At 51.5% G+C, this 20,324-nt stretch overlaps 1 protein-coding gene across 1 annotated transcript in view; it reads right to left on the bottom strand.

Annotated features, from left to right (window-relative positions):
- SHANK2 (SH3 and multiple ankyrin repeat domains 2) overlaps positions 1–20,324 on the bottom strand; it is a 697,015-nt gene that overhangs the window by 573,853 nt on the left and 102,838 nt on the right. The window contains exon 3 of the mRNA XM_063608635.1: positions 17,531–17,749. Coding sequence (XP_063464705.1) covers positions 17,531–17,737 — 207 coding nt within the window. The 5' untranslated portion in view covers positions 17,738–17,749. The remainder of the gene's footprint in view (positions 1–17,530; positions 17,750–20,324) is intronic.

Genomic DNA, 20,324 nt, shown 5'->3' on the forward strand with positions numbered 1-20,324 from the left:
CAGTGAACTATGATTGCACCACTGCATTCCAGCCTGGGTGACAGAGCAAGACCCTGACTCAAAACAAAACAAAAGAAAAAATGGAGACAGTGAGGGAAGGTCACTCACACTTGGTTCACATGAGTTACAAGTATTCTGCAAGGTGAGAGGCTAAGAACTGAGACTACTGGACTGTGGGCAGAATGCGGGCACTGGAGACAGGCAGAGGCAGCTGTGTTTGGCCTGAGTCTGCCACTTACGCTGAGTTATGAGTCACTCGGGCTGCTGTGGCAAAGCACCACAGAACAGGCTGCTTAAACCGCAGACATTTATTGTCTCCCATTCTGGAAGCCATAAGTCTGAGATCAAGATGTCTGCAGGGCTGGTTCCTCCGGAGGCCTCTCTTCCTGGCTTGCAGACGGCCACCTTCTGTGTGTCCCCAGGTGGTTGTCCCTCTGTGCGTGTCTGCGTCCTCACCTCCTCTTCTCATAAGGACTCCAGTCCGATGGGATCAAGGCCCACTCTAACAACTTCATTTAACTTGATTGCCTCTGTAAAGACCCAATCTCCAAATAAAGTCTCATTCTGAGGTCCTGGGCTACGACTTCATTCGATATAGAAATTTTGGTGGGGGAGAGACTTAGCCCACAACACTGAATGACCACGGGGCGAGTCTCCGCAACCTACCGAGGGCCACCACCTGCCTGTGGTGGGACACGTCCGCACTGCTGAGTAAGACACATAAACAATGGTGGAGCAGCAAACCAGCGCCGAAAAGTATCCGGCCTGCCAGGGTCACTGGAGCTTCTTGGGCAAGGCTGTTTTGATTTACAGCAATGTAGCAAGAAGAGTTTCCTGTGAGAGACTAAATTGCTTTCCAAATCTGTTTTGGGCCCTGTAAAATGGCGATGATGACGGGTGATTTTGGAAGATTGTAGTGAGGGCAAGGGAGTGTCTAGACAAAGCTTGAGAAAATGGTAAATATTATACCATATAAAATAGGTCTTATTGCCATGGGTTATCTGAAGGCTGTGGAAAGGGCCATCTACAACGAGGCTTGGATTACACAGATGGATTCAGGGACCTCCACCTTTACGGCATCTGCTAACTCACCTTCCTCAGATGAGACTTACATCCACCTTCCTCTTGACTTCTACCCAAGGAGCCCAGGAAAAGCCAAGAGAACAAGGGGGAGGAAATGCCAGAGCATCTCAGGTCCTGGCCCCACGGGGACATTCCCTATTCAGGATCTGGAGCCAGAAACGCAGACCCCGGGGATGATCAAGATGCCAGCTCTGCAAACGCGTGTAAGCAGCGTTCAGCAAGAACTTAGGAAAGCCGGAAAAAACTCCAAGTTTCTGAGCACGTCATTCATTACAAAGAAGCGCATTTCACATTCAGAATTTCCTCTGCAGTTACGGTTTCTGTCATCATCAAGTTCTGCATGATGCATTTTTAAGGACCCGTCTTAAACACAAGCTTGGCAGGGCCACGGAAAGGTGCGCGCAGGCGTCTTCGGGTCTTTGATAGCTGTTCACCTGCAATCCGTGTACTTGCATGCCTCCGACAAATAACCAACATCAAGGTCACCCCAAACTACAATTGGTTTATTCCCAAATGCAATTATCCAAAAAAAATAATACTTCTTACTGCGGACAGAGGCCCATTGGGCTGGTGCTCGTGGTGGCAAACACTAAAACCCCGGCACGGGTAACACACGAAGCTGAAATCAGACATGTCAATGGAACAGGGAAATGCGGGGTGACCTCGACTCAGAAGGACAGCCTAGTCGGGGGTTGCTGAGGTCCAAGAGTCAGGCTTAGTGCTTCTGCATGTTTAAACGCCAATAAAGGGTAACGGAGCTGTGGATTCGTTTTTCCAATCAGAACATTTTTCGCACAGTGAAAGCTTCATGGCAGCCACTGGATGCGGTGGCGAAGTGGTGGGCAGACTGTATCTCCAGGCGATTAGTAAGAGGCTGCCTGTCTGTCTCTGCTATTGTCAAGGTGATGCTAAACTGGGAGACACTGCTTGGTTCTGCCAGTGGTCCATGGACTCCTTGGGGGTGACTTAATCTTCCTCTTTTCATAGCCATGATTTCAGGCAGAGCCGTTGTAAAGCAGAGATCAGATGCTGGCCAGAGAAGTCCCTTTAGAAGCAATAAATTGAAGTGAAGTAATAGGCAGCCATGGAGGGGGGGTTATAATTAAAAAGTCCTGACTGCAGACACAAAACACTTACTATGCGCCCATAGCCTGGCTCGTAAGCATGTTAAACACATCATCTCTTCCTTATGTTCTCCGGGAGGCAGCATTAGCACCCCCAGGCTCAAAGAGGAATGCTCCAAAAATGCCAGATCATTCCCAGAGCCACACAGCTGCAAGAGGAGGAGCAGGGATTAAGGGGGTCCCTGAGGCCGAGCTAATGAGTCCAACTCGATCCTGGCAGCACACAGACGGAGCCATGAGTCAGGAAGATTAAGCCAGCAGGAGGTCAGAAAGTGGATTAGCGACGAGGCCACAGAGGCAGGTGAGGCTGCTGCCGGGACGCAGATGCTGCTCGGAAGCTGTGGTGTGGGAGGCCTTGTCCGCCCAGAAGGGAGAGCAGCGAGGGAAGGGTGGAGGCTGGCGGGGAGGCAGAGTCGGAGCCAGGCTGGAGGAATCGCCCAGGTCCAACCTCAGAGCAAAGATGCTGGAAAAAAGCCTCACCCTTGGATTTAACACAGAAAAGTAAAAACTGATGATCTGCGGCCCTGGTATTGCCACCCTCTGGATAAGCCTTACCAGCTTGGGATGCCAGCAAAGAGGGGACGGCTGCTCCTCACCAGCATGGCCCCAAACCACAATACTCCCCCTACACTGTGGGATTTACAGAGCTTTGCTACAGAACTTGTAGTAATTCCAGACCAAAGTCACTTTTCCCGTACATTGTTTTCTCCATGAGATTTAAGTAGGCATTAACTCTAAGGCAACGATGAAGAGCACCTCAAGTCAGACGTTTTATGTGCAGGCTACGGAGACCCTGCAAACTGGGCCAATCTCTCCCATATATAAAGCACGAACCCAATACGTAACAGAGGAAGGGTCCACATATAATCCTTACTATATTTGCTTTAAATGACGTGTAAGAAAACAAAGTCCTTCTCTGCCTTTATCGAGGATGCCCTGTGACGTGAATAATAACCAATATGATCAAGGCTTGACTTTCCATGGCAACTTCCACTGGAGGGCCCCACGGCCTTCCCTTTTTTTCTAAACAATTTGTAACTCACCAGTTTCTTGACTAAAATAGTCAAGTGTAAACCACTCCTCTTAAGGACAGGCAGGCTAGTTTTCATTGTTGTATTACAGAGACAGTGGAGGCAGAGGGAAGGCTGAGGGGCTGGGGAGCAGCACTCTCTTTGGTCTTAGCAACCAGTTAATGAAACCACAATCAGATTCCATGCCTTCTACCTCCCCAAGAGGTAATCCAAATGCATACTACAAAGGACATGGCAAGGCTACTCAAAGTGGAGACCAAAGATCCTAACCATGTATTTCTATAATCAAGAGAATGGATAGATGGGTGAATGAGTGGAGGGAGGGAGGGAGGGAGGGAGGGAGGGGTGAGGTGAGTAGGAGGATGAGTGGATGCATGGATGGGTGGCTGGGTAGGTGGGTGGCTGGGTAGGTGGGCAGCTGGGTGGATGCACAGATGGATGCACAGATGGATGGATGGATGGATGGCCGGCCGGCTGGCTGGCTGGCTGGCTGGCTGGCTGGCTGGGTAGGTGGGTGGCTGGGTGGATGCATGGATGGATGGCTGGATGGCTGGATGGCTGGCTGGCTGGCTGGGTAGGTGGGTGGCTGGGTGGATGCACAGATGGAGGGAAGGATGGATGGACAGATGGAGGGAGGGAGGGACGGACAGACAGACGGATGGAGGGAGGGAGGGAGGGAGAGACAGACGGATGGACGGACGGATGGATGGCAGGCAGACAGGCAGGCAGGCTGGCTGGCTGGATGGATATATAGACGGATGAGTGAGTGGAGGGGGGATGTGGATGGATTGGAGGGTCAGGGGATGGGTGGGTAGGTGGGTGGAAGCGTAGAGTGGAGGGGTGGTCTAGGGGGCCTCCCTGGTTAGGCTGGAGTCAGTGTTGGGCCACACTCCATGGACTCAAAGTTTTTGAATAAAGACCATTATCATGTTACCATCTTCTGCCCAAGTCCTTTTTGATGACTTTTCTTTTAGGACAGAAAATGTGCTCATGTCAAGGCCACATATACCTAAACTTCTAATTAAGTCTATAATCCCAGAAGAATTTCATTTAGCTAACAAGCAGCTGGGAGAGAACATTCTGGAACAAAACATCTGAAACTGAAAGGGCAGCCCAAAGGAAAACTATGTATTTTTTTTTTTTTAGCGAAGGGGTCTCATTACGTTGCCCAGGTGATCCCCCTGCCTGAGCCTTCTGAGTAGCTGGGATTACAGTTGTGCACCACTGCGCCCGGCTACATTCGTGGATAAAAGAGCTTTTACCTTTCTCGGTGGACTGGGTGACTTGACAGTGCAGAAAGCTCCTCCGTGGCAGGAGGCCTGGAGTGGGCACTGGACACAGCACAGGTGGGAGGGGAGGGGCTCATCTCCAGCAGGAGAGGCAAAGAACTGAGAAAAGGCTTCCCTCTCAGTCCACGTGCGGTGCCACCCCATCACTGGCGATGGCCAGAGCAGGCATCTGGGGAGGGGAGAGGGGGAAAGGGGAAGTGACTGCCAACAGGGGTGGGGTTTCCTCTTGGGGGGATGGAAGCTTCCTGAGATTCACAGTGGTGAGGGGCTCACTCATCCGTGAATTTCCTAAAATCCAACGACTTGCACACTTCCAATGGGTGAATTATATGGCATGTATATTACATCTCAATTTTTTTTTTTTTTGAGACGGAGTCTTGCTCTGTCGCCCAGGCTGGAGTACAGTGGCACGATCTCGGCTCACTGCAACCTCCACCTCCCAGGTTCAAGCAATTCTCCTGCCTCAGCCTCCTGAGTAGCTAGGATTATAGGCGTGCATCACCACACCTGGCTAATTTTTGTATCTTTAGTAGAGATGGAGTTTCACCATGTTGGCCAGGCTGGTCACAAACTCTTGACCTCAAATACTCCGCCCGCCTCGGCCTCCCAAAGTGCTGGGATTACAGGCATGAGCTGAGAAACTGCAAAGACGCAGGCCTCACATCTTAAACCCTCTCTCCAGGACAGCCCCACTGGCTTTGTCACAGGGAAGTGTCTGTGGGTCTCCAGCTTTCCCTGCACTTCCCAGGGTCCCAACCTCCAGCACCATTTACCTGGAGCCCCCATCTCTTCTAATCCTTCTCCTCTCACCAGAGAGGCCAAGATTACCCTTTTCAAATATAAACGATGTCACATGCTCTGTACCAAACCTCTGCCCATCAAATACAACCATGGCCTCCTTGTCATGACCCTATACCTGGACGCCCACCGCCCACCTCTGCTGCCTCACACACACTGCTCCCGCAGCCCTCAGCCTTCTCTGCTGAGCCAACACACCAAGTTCGTGCATACCTCAGGCTGGCTGTCCCTGAAGACCCTCACCCTAGAAGATTCCAAGCAAAGACCCTCTCCCATCCTCTGAGGCTCAGTACAGCCATTGGCGCCTCACCCCACAGAGGCAAGGGTTTAAATGAATTCACTCACTCTGTAGCCAGATACCCAGCATTCACTCGGTTGTACCGGCTGATGGGGTACAAGGATGAGCAGAGCCTGCACTAGGTGTCCTCGTGGAGCGGAATTGCTACCCAGCTGCCCCCCAGGTGCTTAGCCATGAAATTCCCCTGTAAACAAAGAGACCGAGGAGAAGCCATGGAGCCACGGAATCCTCAGGAAAAAGAATCCACTGACTTGCACACTTCCAATAGGTGTGTGCCCAGACTAGGGGGGATATGATTTTTTTTTTTTTTTTTTTGAGATGGAGTCTCACTTTTGTCACCCAGGCTGGAGTGCAATGGCACAATCTCAGCTCACTGCGACCTCCACCTCCCAGGTTCAAGCAATTCTCGTGCCTCAGCCACCACACCCAGGTAATGTTTGTATTTTCAGTAAAGATGGGGTTTCACCATGTTGGCCAGGCTGGTCTCGGACTCCTGACCTCAGGTGATCCACCTGCCTCAGCCTCCCAAAGTCCTGGGATTACAGGCATGAGCCACCATGCCCGGCCGGGGAGGACCTGATTTTTATCCTCAGACCGGGAAGAAGTCACAGGAGGGCTGGGCTCAGCAGTGGCCACGGTGTTCACATGTACACAACCACCCGAGGCCTCACCTAGAGAACTTCTGACAGTCTGGTCTGAAGCTGTTCCGGTTGCCCAAGAGGAAGACGACAGGAAAGGTGGGGTGGTGATGAAGGCTGAGGGAACAACACAGGCTTGCAGGGGTCTAGAAGGTACAGTGACCAGACTTAGGGAGGGACTGGCTATAGGAGCTGTAGAGATGGAAGCTCAGGAGGACGCCTACAGTCTGGTTGCGACGGCTGAATCAAAGATGGTCCCCATGGCGAAAAAGTGGAAAGAATCCAGCTGACCATTGAGTGGGAATGGACTCACAAGATGTGGTCCCTCCATGCAAGATGATGAGAATCAGAACAAGTCTCAACAGGGCTCTGCTAAACGCCACCCTGGGGATGGACCTCAAAGCCGTCATGCTTCAGCCTCAGCGTCCACCAAGAGTGGATCAAGGAAACGTGGTGCATATGTGCAACGGAATGCTACTCAGCCATAAAAAAGGAGAGCATGTCTTTTGCAGCAACAGGGATGGAACTGGAGACCATTATCTTACATGAAAGGACTTGGAAACTGAAACTCAAATCCTGAATGTTCTCACTTATAAGTGGAAGCTAAATAATGTGTGTGCAGGAACGCAGAGCGTGGAATGATGGACACAGGAGACTCAGAAGGGTGGTGGGGGGTGAGAAATTACTTAATAGGTACAAAGTACATCATTCAGGTGATGGTCACACGAAAAGCCCACACTTTACCTCTATGCAACATTCCCATGTAATAAAACTGCATCTGTACCCATTGAATTTATACCCAAAAAAGCTGATTATGCTGAGTCAAAGAAATCAGGCACAGAAGGCCACATGTTGTTTGACTCCATGTCTGGAATAAGCAAATCCACACAGACAGAAAGTGGCTTCCTGGTCGTCAGGGGCTGGAAGTGGGGTGGGGATCCACTGCAACCCAGCACAAGGGATGGAAACCTCCCACACCAGGATGGTGGTGACAGGTGCACAACTCAGCAAATCCACTAGGAATCATCAAATGGTATTCTTTTTTTTTTTTTTTTTTTTTTGAGATGGAGTTTTGCTCTTGTTGCCCAGGCTACAGTGCAGTGGCGCGATCTCCACTCACTGCAACCTCCACCTGGCAGGTTCAAGGGATTCTCCTGCCTCAGCCTCCTGAGTAGCTGGGATTACAGGCATGCGCCACCATGCCCAGCTAATTTTTGTATTTTTAGTAGAGACGGGATTTCACAATGTTGGCCAGGCTGGTCTCAAACTCCTGACCTCAGGTGATCCACCCACCTCAGCCTCCCACAGTGCTGGGATTACAGGTGTTAGCCACTGTGCATAGCCCTGAATTGTATTCTTAAAGTAAGTAAATCTTATAATTTATAAATTATAACTCAAGAAAACTTTTTGAAAAGAAGAAAGTTTTAGTCTTTTCTTTTTTTTAAATCCTTTTTTAAAATAAGTATTAAAATCCTTACTTAAAAAAAAAAAAAAAAGGTAACTGCTATCTAAGAGAGCAAATAACAGTGGGGCCAGACCTGGAGGTTCCTAGAGAAAGTTACGGTCATAGCATTGGTTTTGCACAACTTGAGTTGAGGGGCATCTGGGCTTTCAACAGAGAAGGTATGGAGGGGGAAATAAGGCCCCGCCCCCACAAAGGAGGCTGCAGCGGGAAATGTGACCGTGGATGCTGTGTGAACGGAAATTCTATTGCCGCCAGGGTGCTGGGTGCAGGGAGCCGCTAACAGAAGTTCTATCGGTGCCAGGGTGCTGGCTGCAGGGAGCTGGGCCTGGCCGAGAAGCCCTCCCGCCACCCACTCCCTGGCAGGCCCAGGTGTTGAACAGAATGCAGCAGAAGGTAAATCTGACCAGAACTGGCTTTCTACCTGGAAAAATCCACCCGAGGGAAACAAGGACAAACCTTCTTGAAGTGGAATTAAGAGGCTGCCATTCAGGATCACGACCACCCAAGCTGCCAATCTCTCAGGCACACGGACTCCATCAACTCCTAGAAGACACCCAGCTCTCACCTTGCAGGGTCCAGGAGCAAGGAATCAGACACACACACAGCAAAGCATCGAAACACAGCTTCTAACGGTAACGAACCACCCCTGCACCAGCCGCCCAGAGCCCTCTCTCACAATGGGGGGGCGCACACACACAGCAAAGCACCCGAATGCAGCTTCTAATGGTAACGAACCACACTCCTGCACCAGCCGCCCAGAGCCCTCTCTCACAATGGGTGGGTGCACACATACAGCAAAGCACCCGAACACAGCTTCTAACAGTAACGAACCACACCCCTGCACCAGCTGCCCAGAGCCCTCTCTCACAATGGGCGGGCGCACTCACACAGCAAAGCACCTGAACACAGCTTCTCACGGTAACTAACCACCCCTGCACCGGCCGTCCAGAGCCCCCTCTCACAATGGCCGGGCGCCTCATGGTCTCTGAGGATGAGGAGCCAGCCCCAGGTACAGGAGGGGAAGATAGGCTCAGACGTTGCCAGCACAGGTAGAGTCCTCCCAATATTCAAAAGTAGAGGAATCCTCAAATACAAAATGCAAATGCGGTAATTATGTGCCTGTGACCAAAAAGAGGGGATTAAATCCTGAAGGTGGAGGAGGTGAAACCTTACTTTTGGGGTTCTATTTTAATCCACAATAATAAGCAGACGGGCCAAGGCCACTTTGGAATCAAGCATATCCGGCCGGGCGCGGTGGTTCACGCCTGTAATCCCAGCACTTTGGGAGGCTGAGATGGGAGGATCACTTAAGCCCAGGAGTTCGAAACCTCTCTGGACAATATAGTGAGACTCTGTCTCTACTAAAAAGAAAAAAAAATCCCAGTGTGGTGACGTGCACTTGGGAAGCTGAGGCAGGAAGATCCCTTGAGCCAAGGGTGCAGTGAGTTGTGATTGCACCACTGAACTCCAGCCTGAGTGACAGAGCAAGACCCTATCTCAAAAAAAAAAAAGAAAAAGAAAGAAAAAGAAAAAGAAAAATCTGAGAGTCCATTTGGAAGCAGCAGACAGACGAGAGGACATCCCTGTCAGCAGGTGCATGCCACAGGGTGAGGCAGCACAGCGGGAATGAGAGGGCAGGGCCCTCCCAGCATGGCAAAGGTAGTGGGGATTTTGAGTGACTGTAGAGGCGGGGAGAGAGGGAGGACAGCTGAGTGACAATGCATGGTCTTTGAGGGGGTCAGGTTGGCAGTGCAAATGCTTTTTCCTAAATGAAGTACCCCACTGGAAGATGCATGTGCTTTATAAATGGAAGCACTGACTCAAGCACAGAATGGGACACTCATTTTCCCTGAGCGTCTGCTGGGAGGTGGGCCAGGTCGCAAGGATCAGCCCTCAGAGTGACAGCTTCAGCTGAGCTACTCGGTGCCAGGCCTCAGGGAGAGGCGGATGCGGAGCTGACGTACACACCCCAGGAGAGCCCGAGAAAGGCCGCCACAGCCCCGTTCTATTTTCTTCTCTGCTCTCCTTGCAACATGGCATTTACTGTGGATTAAAGGGGTAGGGGGAGGGGGGAGGGATAGCATTAGAAGATATACCTAATGCTAAATGATGAGTTAATGGGTGCAGCACAGCAACATGGCACATGTATACCTATGTAACAAACCTGCGCATTGTGCACATGTACCCTAAAACTTAAAGTATAATAATAATAAAATAAAATAAATAAATAAATAAAAGAAAAACCACTTTGGGCCATGGGGCCAGTTTTCTTCCCTCTTCCTCATTCACACTCCCCCAGAAATAACAGAGCTCACCATAGTTTGTATTGATTTTGGCACATGCCACTTGTTTTAAAGGCCATGCTGAATGTCCAAAGCCAGCACTCCACCACTGTGCATTTGAGAGGATGCAGAAAGGCTGCCCTCCCTGTGCCCAGAGCCCACCCCACCACTCCCTGCATGGCCCGGGAAGCCCACCCACACACGACTATTCAAGTGAGGGCTCAGGTTGTGCCTGAAGGGTTGTGAGCACTGCTAGAGTCTCTCACTCAATGACTTAAAGCTTCAGTTCCACTGGAGGGTGAGGCTCAGAAACAGCACTCACTCGGCCAGCAGCAGTGGGCCCGGACAGCAGGGGAGGAGGGGTGGCATCGGGGGAGAAAAGGGGCCGCCCAGGTGCTTCTCCAGCACCAACTCCCAGTGGACGGGCACTGGGGCCTCGGTGCAGACTCACTCGGCAGCTCCTGGCTGGCTCCTCCAGGCAGGGTTCCAGGAACTGTCTCGTGTCCCTGGCTACACAGAGGACTCAGCCCCACAAGGGATTTCTCACACGGGAACAATGTCTGCTTTGTTGCTGAGAGCTCACACCCGGGGGATTTCTGGTTTCAGCCTCCAGGGGCTTTGTTTGTCTTGAACAGAGTGAAGCAAAGTGGTCTTCAGAAGGTTCCAGAAACAACCAGGCTCCCACGAGTAGAGACTAAACCCTGAAGAGGCCCTGGCTTTCACGAGGAGGTGCTGTAGGTTAAATCTGGGCTGGAGCAGAGCTGTGGCTCCATCCATTACTCCAACAGGTCTCCAGTGACTCTAGTAAAGTGGGCAGAACACCTGCTGGGGAAACAGCCCCTGCCCTGCAAGGGGAAGATTACCCTGCCAAGGAAAGCGTCAAACAGGCAGGGAGGCAGGGTCTGGCCGGGTGTAGAAGGCCCCTGATCTCCCAACACCCTTGCCCCAGTGCCGATGGAGGACCTCGGTGGCTGAGATGACCGGGGCCTCCCTTCTACGTGGCTGATGAGAGCCTCCGAGTGTGGGTAGCACCAGCAGGAGGGTGGACCCAGGAGAACAGAAACAGTAATGGGCCCCTTGTGGCTGCTCCCCGGGCTGAACGCCAACCCGCAATGGCTCACTTCACAAGTGGTGTTTGTTCCCGACAGGTGGAACCCCGAGGCTCAGATCTTCAGACCCTCGCCCAAAAGTGTAGAGTGAATGGCGAGGGAGACGTGTTTCTGACTCATGCCAGGATGACTGGGGCCGGGGCTGCTTCCCACGCAGCGCTGCCTGCTGGCTGCCTTCCTGCCAGGAATTCAACTTGCAGGTGCAAATCAGCCCAGTACCAAGCAGTTGGTGGCACACCCAACGCCAGCCTCCCAGGGCTTCCATCCAGCAGGTTTCAAGGCCCAAGGCTGGGTATCCCCAGGACAGTGGCTCTGCCCCTCACTGGCTCTGAAGTCTGACCCTCCTGTTTCCATCTGTAAAGTGGGATTAAGCATAAACCCTCCCCATGAGTAGGAGGGAGCAGTGGGGCTCCCAGGGCTGGCTGGTGTCCTACGCCTTCCTCCGCCTGCAGGTTACATGCTGCGTTCCGTTTGAGTGTACGGGACACATGCCCTGTGGACGGGTGTGTTATCCTTCAACAAAGATGCTCACAGTGCTGTCTACCTCAAGGCTGACAGCAGTTTGGGAGATCGAGGTGGGCAGATCACCTGAGGTCAGGAGTTCGAGACCAGCCTGGCCAACATGGTGAAACCCCCTCTCTACTAAAAATACAAAAAAAAAAATTATCCGGGTGTCGTGGTGGGTGCCTGTAATCCCAGCTACTCAGGAGGCTGAGGCAGGAGAATTTCTTGAATCTGGGAGGCAAGAGACAGAGGTTGCTGTGAGGTGAGATGGCGCCATTGCACTCCAGCCTGGGCAAGAGAGCGAGACTCCTTCTCAAACAAACAAACAACAAGAAGATGTGACTTTGCTCCTCCTCCAACTTCCACCATAATTGTGAGGCCTCCCCAGCCATGTGGAACTGCGAGTCCATTAAACCTGTTTTTTATTATAAATTACTCAGTCTCCGGTAGTTAGCAGCGTCGTTATTACCAGCATGAGAATGGGCTAATACAATGTCTCAGGGAAGACAGGGATTCCAGGCCCTGCACGTAGACTCCACTCTCCCAGCCCTGGGCCTGCTCATCTGCAAAGGCAAACAGACAGCCAAATCTAACTTCATGATGGAGCCAAACGGAATTCACCCATGCGCTATGCGAACCAACAGAAAGCCCAAACTACTGACAGCCAACCGAGACGAGACAGGCAGAAACGTCAGGGAAGCCACAGGGACCCCGCACAGACACAAAATGAACCACAGCAAGAAAGACAGCACGCAAACCTCCAACGGTCTCCGAGCTGCATGAAAACTCACCACAATTAAAAGAAGAAAAGCCCCCAAGAATGCTTGATGCCAGGGAGGACAAAAATAAGACAGAAAACCTACCAAACAAACAACTCAAGAGAGTATTTTCAAAAAGAGAGAGTGCAGGGCTATGGAAACAAAAACTCAAAGGAGCATGACTACAGTAAATTAGAAATCACAAAAATTAGAACGGGTCTAACTGAGAACACAACAATTAAAAGCTCAAGAAAATCATGGCAGGCCGGGCGCGGTGGCTCACGCCTATGTAATCCCAGCACTTTGGGAGGCCGAGATGGGCAGATCACCTGAGGTCAGGAGTTGGACACCAGCCTGGCCAACATGGCAAAACACTGTCTCTACTAAAAATACAAAAATTAGCCAGGCGTGGTGGCGCATGCCTATAATCCCAGCTACTCAGGAGGCTGAGGGAGAAGAATCACTTGAACCCAGGAGGCAGAGGTTGCAGTGAGCTGAGATTGCACCACTGCACTCCAGCCTGGGCAACAGAGCGAGGCTCTCTTTCAATAAAAACAAACAAACAAACAAACAAAAAAATGGCAAACAAGCAGAAAAATGCCAAGCAATTAAAGCAATTAGAGAAAAAGATAACAGATATGAACAAGGAAAATCCAGTATAGGAATTATTACTATCCAACCAATAACACAGAAAAAGTAACAAAATACAGGAAAACATTCTTAAAATGAAAACGTCCTTAAACAGAATCTGCAGAGAGAAAGTTTTTCTAGGAAAAACCAAGAATGCCCAACACCAAACACTTCCTGGTGTAGCAACGGAAGCCACTTCTTTAGGAATCTAGTCCAAAAAAAAAAAAAAAGTCACCTATGAGATGGAAAAAATAAATCTGTTGGCCTCAAATGTATTCAAAGCAATGTTCAGGGCAGGAAGACAATCAAACAACATCCCCACAGACGGGAAATTGTGGCTCAAAAATACAGAGCAGGTCGGGCACAGTGGCTCAGGCCTGTAATCCCAGCACTTTGGGAGGCCGAGGCAGGTGGTTCACCTGAGGTCAGGAGTTCAAGACCAGGCTGGGCAACATGGTAAAACCCCGTCTCTACTAAAAATACAAAAAATTAGCCCAGCATGGCGGCAGGCGCCTGTAATCCCAGCAACTTGGGAGGTTGCGGTAGAAGAATCGCTTGAACCTGGGAGGTGGAGGTTGCAGTGAGCAGAAATCACGCCACTGCACACAAGCCTGGGTGACAGGGTGAGACTCCATCTCAAAAAACAAACAAACAAACAAACAAAAAACCCACAGAGGAAAAGAGTTTTCAAGCTGGAGGGAACAAGCTGACATTTTCAAAACACAGCCAATCCTCACCATTCATGAATTTTGTATTGGGGTATGCCTACTTGCTAAAATTTATTTGTAACCCCAAAATCCATGCTTTTCGCACAAAACAGCCAAAGGTTTCAGCTGCCCGATGCGCGGGTTCCCACGGGAGGTTGAACAACGTGGTGGTCCGACTTCTTGTCTCAGCTCTCATCTTGCAAACAAGCGTCTGACTGCAGCCCATGGAATGTCATGATTCTCACATTGCTTGTGCTTTTTGTTGGTGATTTTGCCATTTAAGAGGGGTCCCAGCAAAGGGCTGAAGTGCTGTCTACTTGTTCCTAAGGCAAGAAGGTTGTGATGAGCTTCACAGAGAAAACATGCTACAGAAGCTTCACTGAGGCCTGCCTGAGAGCGCTGTTGGCTGTGAGTTCCATGTTAACGAATCAACATTACATAGTAAATATGGCATCTTTAAACAGCAACACACATAAAGTAAGATTCCGTATTGACCTATGGTCAAACGTGACCAGGGGCTTGTAGGAATCAAACACTGCACTTCCTCTGGGAGCAATGGCCAAGGCGTCACTCATTCAGCATCTGTGGCAACTTTTTAGAACACAAGTACCACCGATAACGAGCATCGACCATCCATTCACTGAGAAAGCACTGCTCTCAGGAACTCTTGCTAAAAAAAACCCACTGAACAGTGAATTCCCTCCAATTAAAAGCAAAATAACAACCAGAAAAGGATCTGGCAAATGAAAAGGCCATTGCAAAGGCAAATGATGGCAGTGACCCCTGCAAGAGAGACAGAGTAGCTCCGGGCCCTGGAGGCACAGTGGATAGTAAGTGGGAGGGACAGTGACAGTGTGCAATTAGTCACTGTCCACACCCAACAAGGCTCAGGAGGTGGGGGAGGGAAAGTGTGCACGTGCGTGCACCCATGCACACATAACTAGCTACTCATTCACCAAACTGATGCCCTTTTCTTCCTGGGCTCAGACCTCCACTGCGTTTCCCAGCCTACTCTGCAGTCAGGTGCAACCTCCTCATGAAACGAGGAAAGGTGATGGATGCACTTTACAAGTTCTGTCTCTTCCTCCCTCATCTTCTGGGCAGATACAGAGGACCCCGTGGAGGATTCCAGAGCTCCAGGGAATGGTCCAGCTATCTAATGGAAAGAGCCTGGGTACCTGAATGTCTGTATGGATCAGAACTTCCCTCCTGTCCATCCTGCCAACCCAGGTGGACTGAGAAGAGAGAAAAAAATAAAGCATCTATGTGTTAAGTGCCTGACATTTGGAGGCCTTTTATTATAGCATTGAGCTTAATTTACCCCTAAATAATATAGGAAGAGGGGACAGTGAAAAGGGAAAAAAAACTGTAATAAGAAACAAAAACAAATTCCAGCCTTCCAGTGTTTCATAATCACTTCTTTTACCTTCACAGATTTAGCTGGAAAAAGTCTCTTGTGACAAAAATAAATAAATAAAAGAAGCATTTCCTTCACCATCTTTTTCTCCTCTTATATTCAAATAAAATAACAGTGATGATGCTCATTTCTTAAGAGCGTGTGTGGTTTGAGCCCACGCTTACCAAGGTATTTCTATCCATATGCACATCCAGCCACTGCCTGTAATCCTGCAGAGGGACGTGTCGGAACGGGGGTCTGCCAAGTGTTGATGTGATCACCATTGCTAAGTCTGGCATTTGTGCTTTCCTGCATTACTTGAACTTTTCATAACAATCATTTATAGCTTTTGTAAGAGGCATTAAATAATATAGGAGAAGGAACTCCAAAAGACCACGCCTATCCTCCTGAACAGCCTTTGTACTACCAGGGAAGCCCCTGGGGCCGGTGGCATGGCCAGATTAGCTCTAGGGCATCAGGCCACCCTGAGCTTCCCCCCCAACGGGTGTCTAATCTTTTGGCTTCCCTGGGCCACATTGGAAGAAGAACCGTCTTGCGCTACACATAAAATACACTAACACTAAAGAGAGATGATGAGCTAAAAAGAAAAAAAAAGTTGCAAAAAAACCCCTCAGAATGTTTTAAGAGAGTTCATGCATTTGTGTTGAGCCGCATTCAAAGCTGTCCTGGGCTGCATGTGGCCCACGGGCCTTGGGTTGGACAAGTTTGTCCTAGACAGTGAAGCCACTTGGCTGAGTTCATCCCTAGAGGGCACGTGTCAGCACGTTAGTCCCCTCAGCCCAGTTAGCGTCTCTCTCAGAGGGAGCAGGGCTGGGGGTGGGCTGAGCAGAGGGTCCCTGCTGGACTGCAAGCTGCTGGCACTGGGGGAAGAGGAGACACACATTTAGCCCTCGCTGGGGACCAAGCCCTGAGAGGTGCTAACCCCAGGGCATCTCTTAGCTCCTCCACAGCACCAGGAGCTGGGACCCTGGATGGGCACCAAGTGAGGCACCAGCAACACTCAGCCAGTAGGCAGCATGATGCTTCCCCGATCTCCAGCACTTGGGTCCCCCTTCCCCATCGTGGCTGGGGCCGGGAGACTGTATTCAGAGGTCAGGGTGGATGCAGAGCACTGGGCTTGCCCCCTCAAGCACCTGCAGCAGCCTACACCACCAGCCCACCTCTGCCCACTCCTTTAACCCAAAGCTAAAATGAGAAGGGTCCTCCCAGCCCACTGAGGGAGACCCTTCTAGAAAGCACAGATGGAGACTGTGACGAGCCTCACCCAGATGCCCCTCTGAGTCCTAACTCTTGGATGTCTACCATGTCTACTCCACAGCAAATGGGCTTCGTACCAACTGCCCCTACTACTGCCACCCCCACCCACATTCCCCAGGTGGACAGACGGCGTGTGAAATGTTCGCAGGCCAACCCTACTAGGCGCCTGCTTGCAACCATTATGTCTGCTCCACGCTTCCAGCTCTGTCCCACATCTCCGATTTGAGACCACATGTGGCACAGTCCCCACCATGAGCAAGAGGGAACGTGGCTGGGCGACTGGCCCCCAGCTTGCTCTGGTGGATTCAGGCAAAAGATGAAGCCACACCCCTTCCTCTGCACATGAAGCTCCCCTTTACAGACAAGATGAAGCCACACCCCTTCCTCTGCACAGGAAGCTCCCCTTTACAGAAAAGATGAAGCCACACCCCTTCCTCTGCACACGAAGCTCCCCTTTACAGACAGCCCCAGTTCCCAGGGGCCAACCTCCTCGGGGAAGGCAAATCCAACAAAAGGGACCCTCAGGCATAAGGACAGACATCCAGGGCACAGCCAGCGTGGGCCAGGGCAGCCTGAGGGCTCTGGGCGGCACAGGAATGACACTAGGCCCAGGGCTGGAGGGACAGGAGGAGGCGGACAGCAGCCACGCGGGAAGGAGTGCTCAGGGCTGTACCCCCTGGAAGTGGGGGAGCATGGGACGCTGGGCCTCTGGCACGGCGGAGTCTGGCACCAGGAAAAGGCAGGGCCAGGCCTGAGAGCCTCCTGCACTTGGTGCTAGAAGCCAGTTGTGGGTGCACCTGCCGCCCGGGTTTTCTCTATGAGGCTGTGAAACACTCCTCTCCATCTCTGGGACTCTTGCTTCAGGTCTGGCACATAGTAGGTGCTCAGTGAATGTTTGTGGATGGAGTTGGGGACAATGACAGCAACAGCATGATGTGAGGCCAGCGGCAGCAGGGAGGGGAGGCGGGCACGGCAGGGAGCCTGGGGGGACGGGGGCAGAAGTATGGAGCGAGGAAGGAGCACGGCGTGCCCAGAGCAGTCAGGACCGTGGGTCCAGGGAGGACCAGATCAGGCCTCTGGCGTTCAAGCCACAGGTGACATTGTCCAGATGTGAACCAAAGGGCAGACCACGGGGCTCACCGTCTGCTGCAGGTCATGGATGACCACGCGGATCACCAGCGTGTTGCTCTGGCTCTCCTCCGTCCTGGCACCGCCCGGCTTCTCCGCAGTGGCCCGGATCGTGTCATAGATGGTCTCTTCTTTGGAGCTGTCTGACTCCGACCCCACAGAGTAGTCGGAGAAGCTCTGGGCCATCTCGTCCTCGCTGGATGTTGGGCTGCGCGGCATGGCTGCCTGTGTCTTCAAGGTGGGGAGAAGGAAGACAAAGAACGGGAGATGTGAAAATGAAAGAAAACCCAGGGGCACCGTGGACACTGTCACTGGAACACACGTGGGCTCGGTTTCACAGTCCGTGTTTGTTGGTGTGACCACCAGCCGAGGGCCCCTGGTGTGCACACGTACAGATCCCAGAGGGCGGACACAAGTCGGCACCGCCTGCTCCTCCCTGGAGCTTGAGCCAGAGGCGGCAGCCAGGACCCAGGAAAACCCTGCAAACTCTGGTACCAGCGCCGTGAAACCCTGGCACTCAAAAGGAGCCTGAGCTAGCCACGGGGATGACCACAGCTTACAAAGATGATGCAGAGGGCCACTGGGGCTGTCTGAGCTGCCCAAGGTAAAAAAAAAAAGGCTGCCTTTTGTTTTCCTTGGAGGACAGAACTTCAGGAGAGGAAGAAACATGGGCTTCAGGTCAGAATGGCAGCAAGTTCACGCTATAATAACCCCCTCTGCTTCAAACACAGAGCAATGATAGGTACCGTGTAAAAATAGAACAAAAGGCCAGGGCCAGGCTCACAGATGAGAGAATCTCCCCGACCAGGACTGGAGTGGAACCAAGAGTCATGAGCAGACTGCAGCCATCAGACTTGGGGGTCCCCAAGAGGCAGGGGCAGCTGAGAGTGCAGCTTCCTCAAGGTCAAGTGCAATAAAAATTACCCCACAAAGAGTCAGGCCAGGTTGCCAATGGCCACCTTAGACCAAGGCTTCTTGTTTTTTTTTTTTTTTTGAGATGGAGTTTCACTCTTGTCGCCCAGGCTGGAGTGCAATGGTGCGATCTCGGCTCACCGCAACCTCCGCCTCCCGGGTTCAAACGATTCTCCTGCCTCAGCCTCCCAAGTAGCTGGGATTACAGGCATGCGCCACTACACCCAGCTAATTTTGTATCTTTAGTAGAGACAGGGTTTCTCCATGTTGGTCAGGCTGGTCTCAAACTCCCAACCTCAGGTGATCCACCCACCTTGGCCTCCCAAAGTGCTGGGATTACAGGTGTGAGCCACCGTGCCTGGCCAGACCAAGGCTCTTAAGAAGGACACAGAACTCTGGGAACAGCCATCCACTATTTGGTGGCTGCATCTATGACATCCCCCACCTCTGCAGGGCAGGAGTACAGAAAGGGTTGGATAAAAGTTGGCTTGACCCGGGGATGGCAGGGACTGGTGGAGGAGGGGCCATGCTGAACCAGCAATTCCACTTCTGGGTGCGTTCTGTGGGGAAGGGCGAGGCCACGTGCATATGGAAAGGCATATAAGATTGTTCCCTGCCAAAGCAGCATGTGGAAATGCATGGTCACCCTGATTGTTTAGGGACCCCTTGATCAAGCTGTGGTCTCTTCATTCCCATGAACTCCACAGCTGTGACAATGAATGAACCCAAACTACATGTGGATGATCCCTGAAACATAACACTGTGCAAAAGGAAGGCAATTCACGGAAGGATTCAAACCACATACTATCATTTCCAGATAAAGGCTGGAAAGATGCCACACAGTCCTACAGATGGTACATGGGCATTTTCACGTGCGTAACGGCACAGAAGCAGTCAACTGGAAAGGCACATGCCCAATGCAGGAGAGCAGTTCCCTCTCGGAGGAAGACAGGGTGGGCCGCGCTGGCCGCGCTGCTTAGAGCCATGAACTTCCTGAAAGCAATTCCAGCAACTACAGGACAAGGTCAAACTTGGTACAGTTGGGGACACAGATGTTTGCCGTATTATTCTCTTTGTTAGAAATCATTCACAAGGAGCAAGGAAGGAGGGCAGGAGTGCAGGGGGCAGAAGAGGCCACCCCAAAATATGCTGCCTGGGCATAAGGACAGTCCTGAGCTGAAGACAATGGAGGAAAAGCAGGTGCGAGAACAGCTCGCTGCCTTCCCCCGCCACTGGTGTGCCTCAAAGCAAGACGTAAATTCCAGAAGTTCATCACTAGAGACAGCTTTAGACCCTTGTCAGCCCCGCCCTGGAGGAACCTACAGAGCTGACTTCACCAAGAGACTAGCCTTCAGCTGCTGTTCCTTTCCTAAAGATTGGCCGCCCCATAATTTGCCCTCCAGAAACTCACAGTCCTTTCCCTTTGTCTTGTCGCTTCTCTACAAATGTACTGTTCCTGCTCTGAGGCACCAACCCAGCCCAAGCTGTAGGCACTTTTTCAGACGCTCGTCACTGACGGGTGCTCTATGTGTTCACAAACCGTTTTTCTCTTGCGACTCTGTCTTATGTCAGCTCAATTTCAGGGCCCCAGGTAGAGAGGAGGGTAGTAGGAAAAGAAATTTCTCCTCTGCAGGGAGAGGGATTAGAGGAAAGGAAGGAGGGGAGGGAGGTGGATAAATGAATGGATGGATGGATAGATGGCTGACTGTGTGGATACCCAAGAGGGAGGAAGGAAGGGAGGAGGGGAGGGAAGGAGGTAGATGGATGGATGGATGAATGGATGGATGGCTAACTGTGTGCGTAGGTGAGAGGGAGGAAAGAAGGGAGGGAAGGAGAAAGGAGGGAGGGAGGGAAGGAAAGAAGGAAGGTGAGAAGGAAGGAAAAAAGGGAGGAA

Source organism: Pan paniscus, chromosome 9 (assembly GCF_029289425.2).
Source record: "Pan paniscus chromosome 9, NHGRI_mPanPan1-v2.0_pri, whole genome shotgun sequence".
In the NCBI taxonomy this organism is placed as follows: domain Eukaryota; kingdom Metazoa; phylum Chordata; class Mammalia; order Primates; family Hominidae; genus Pan; species Pan paniscus.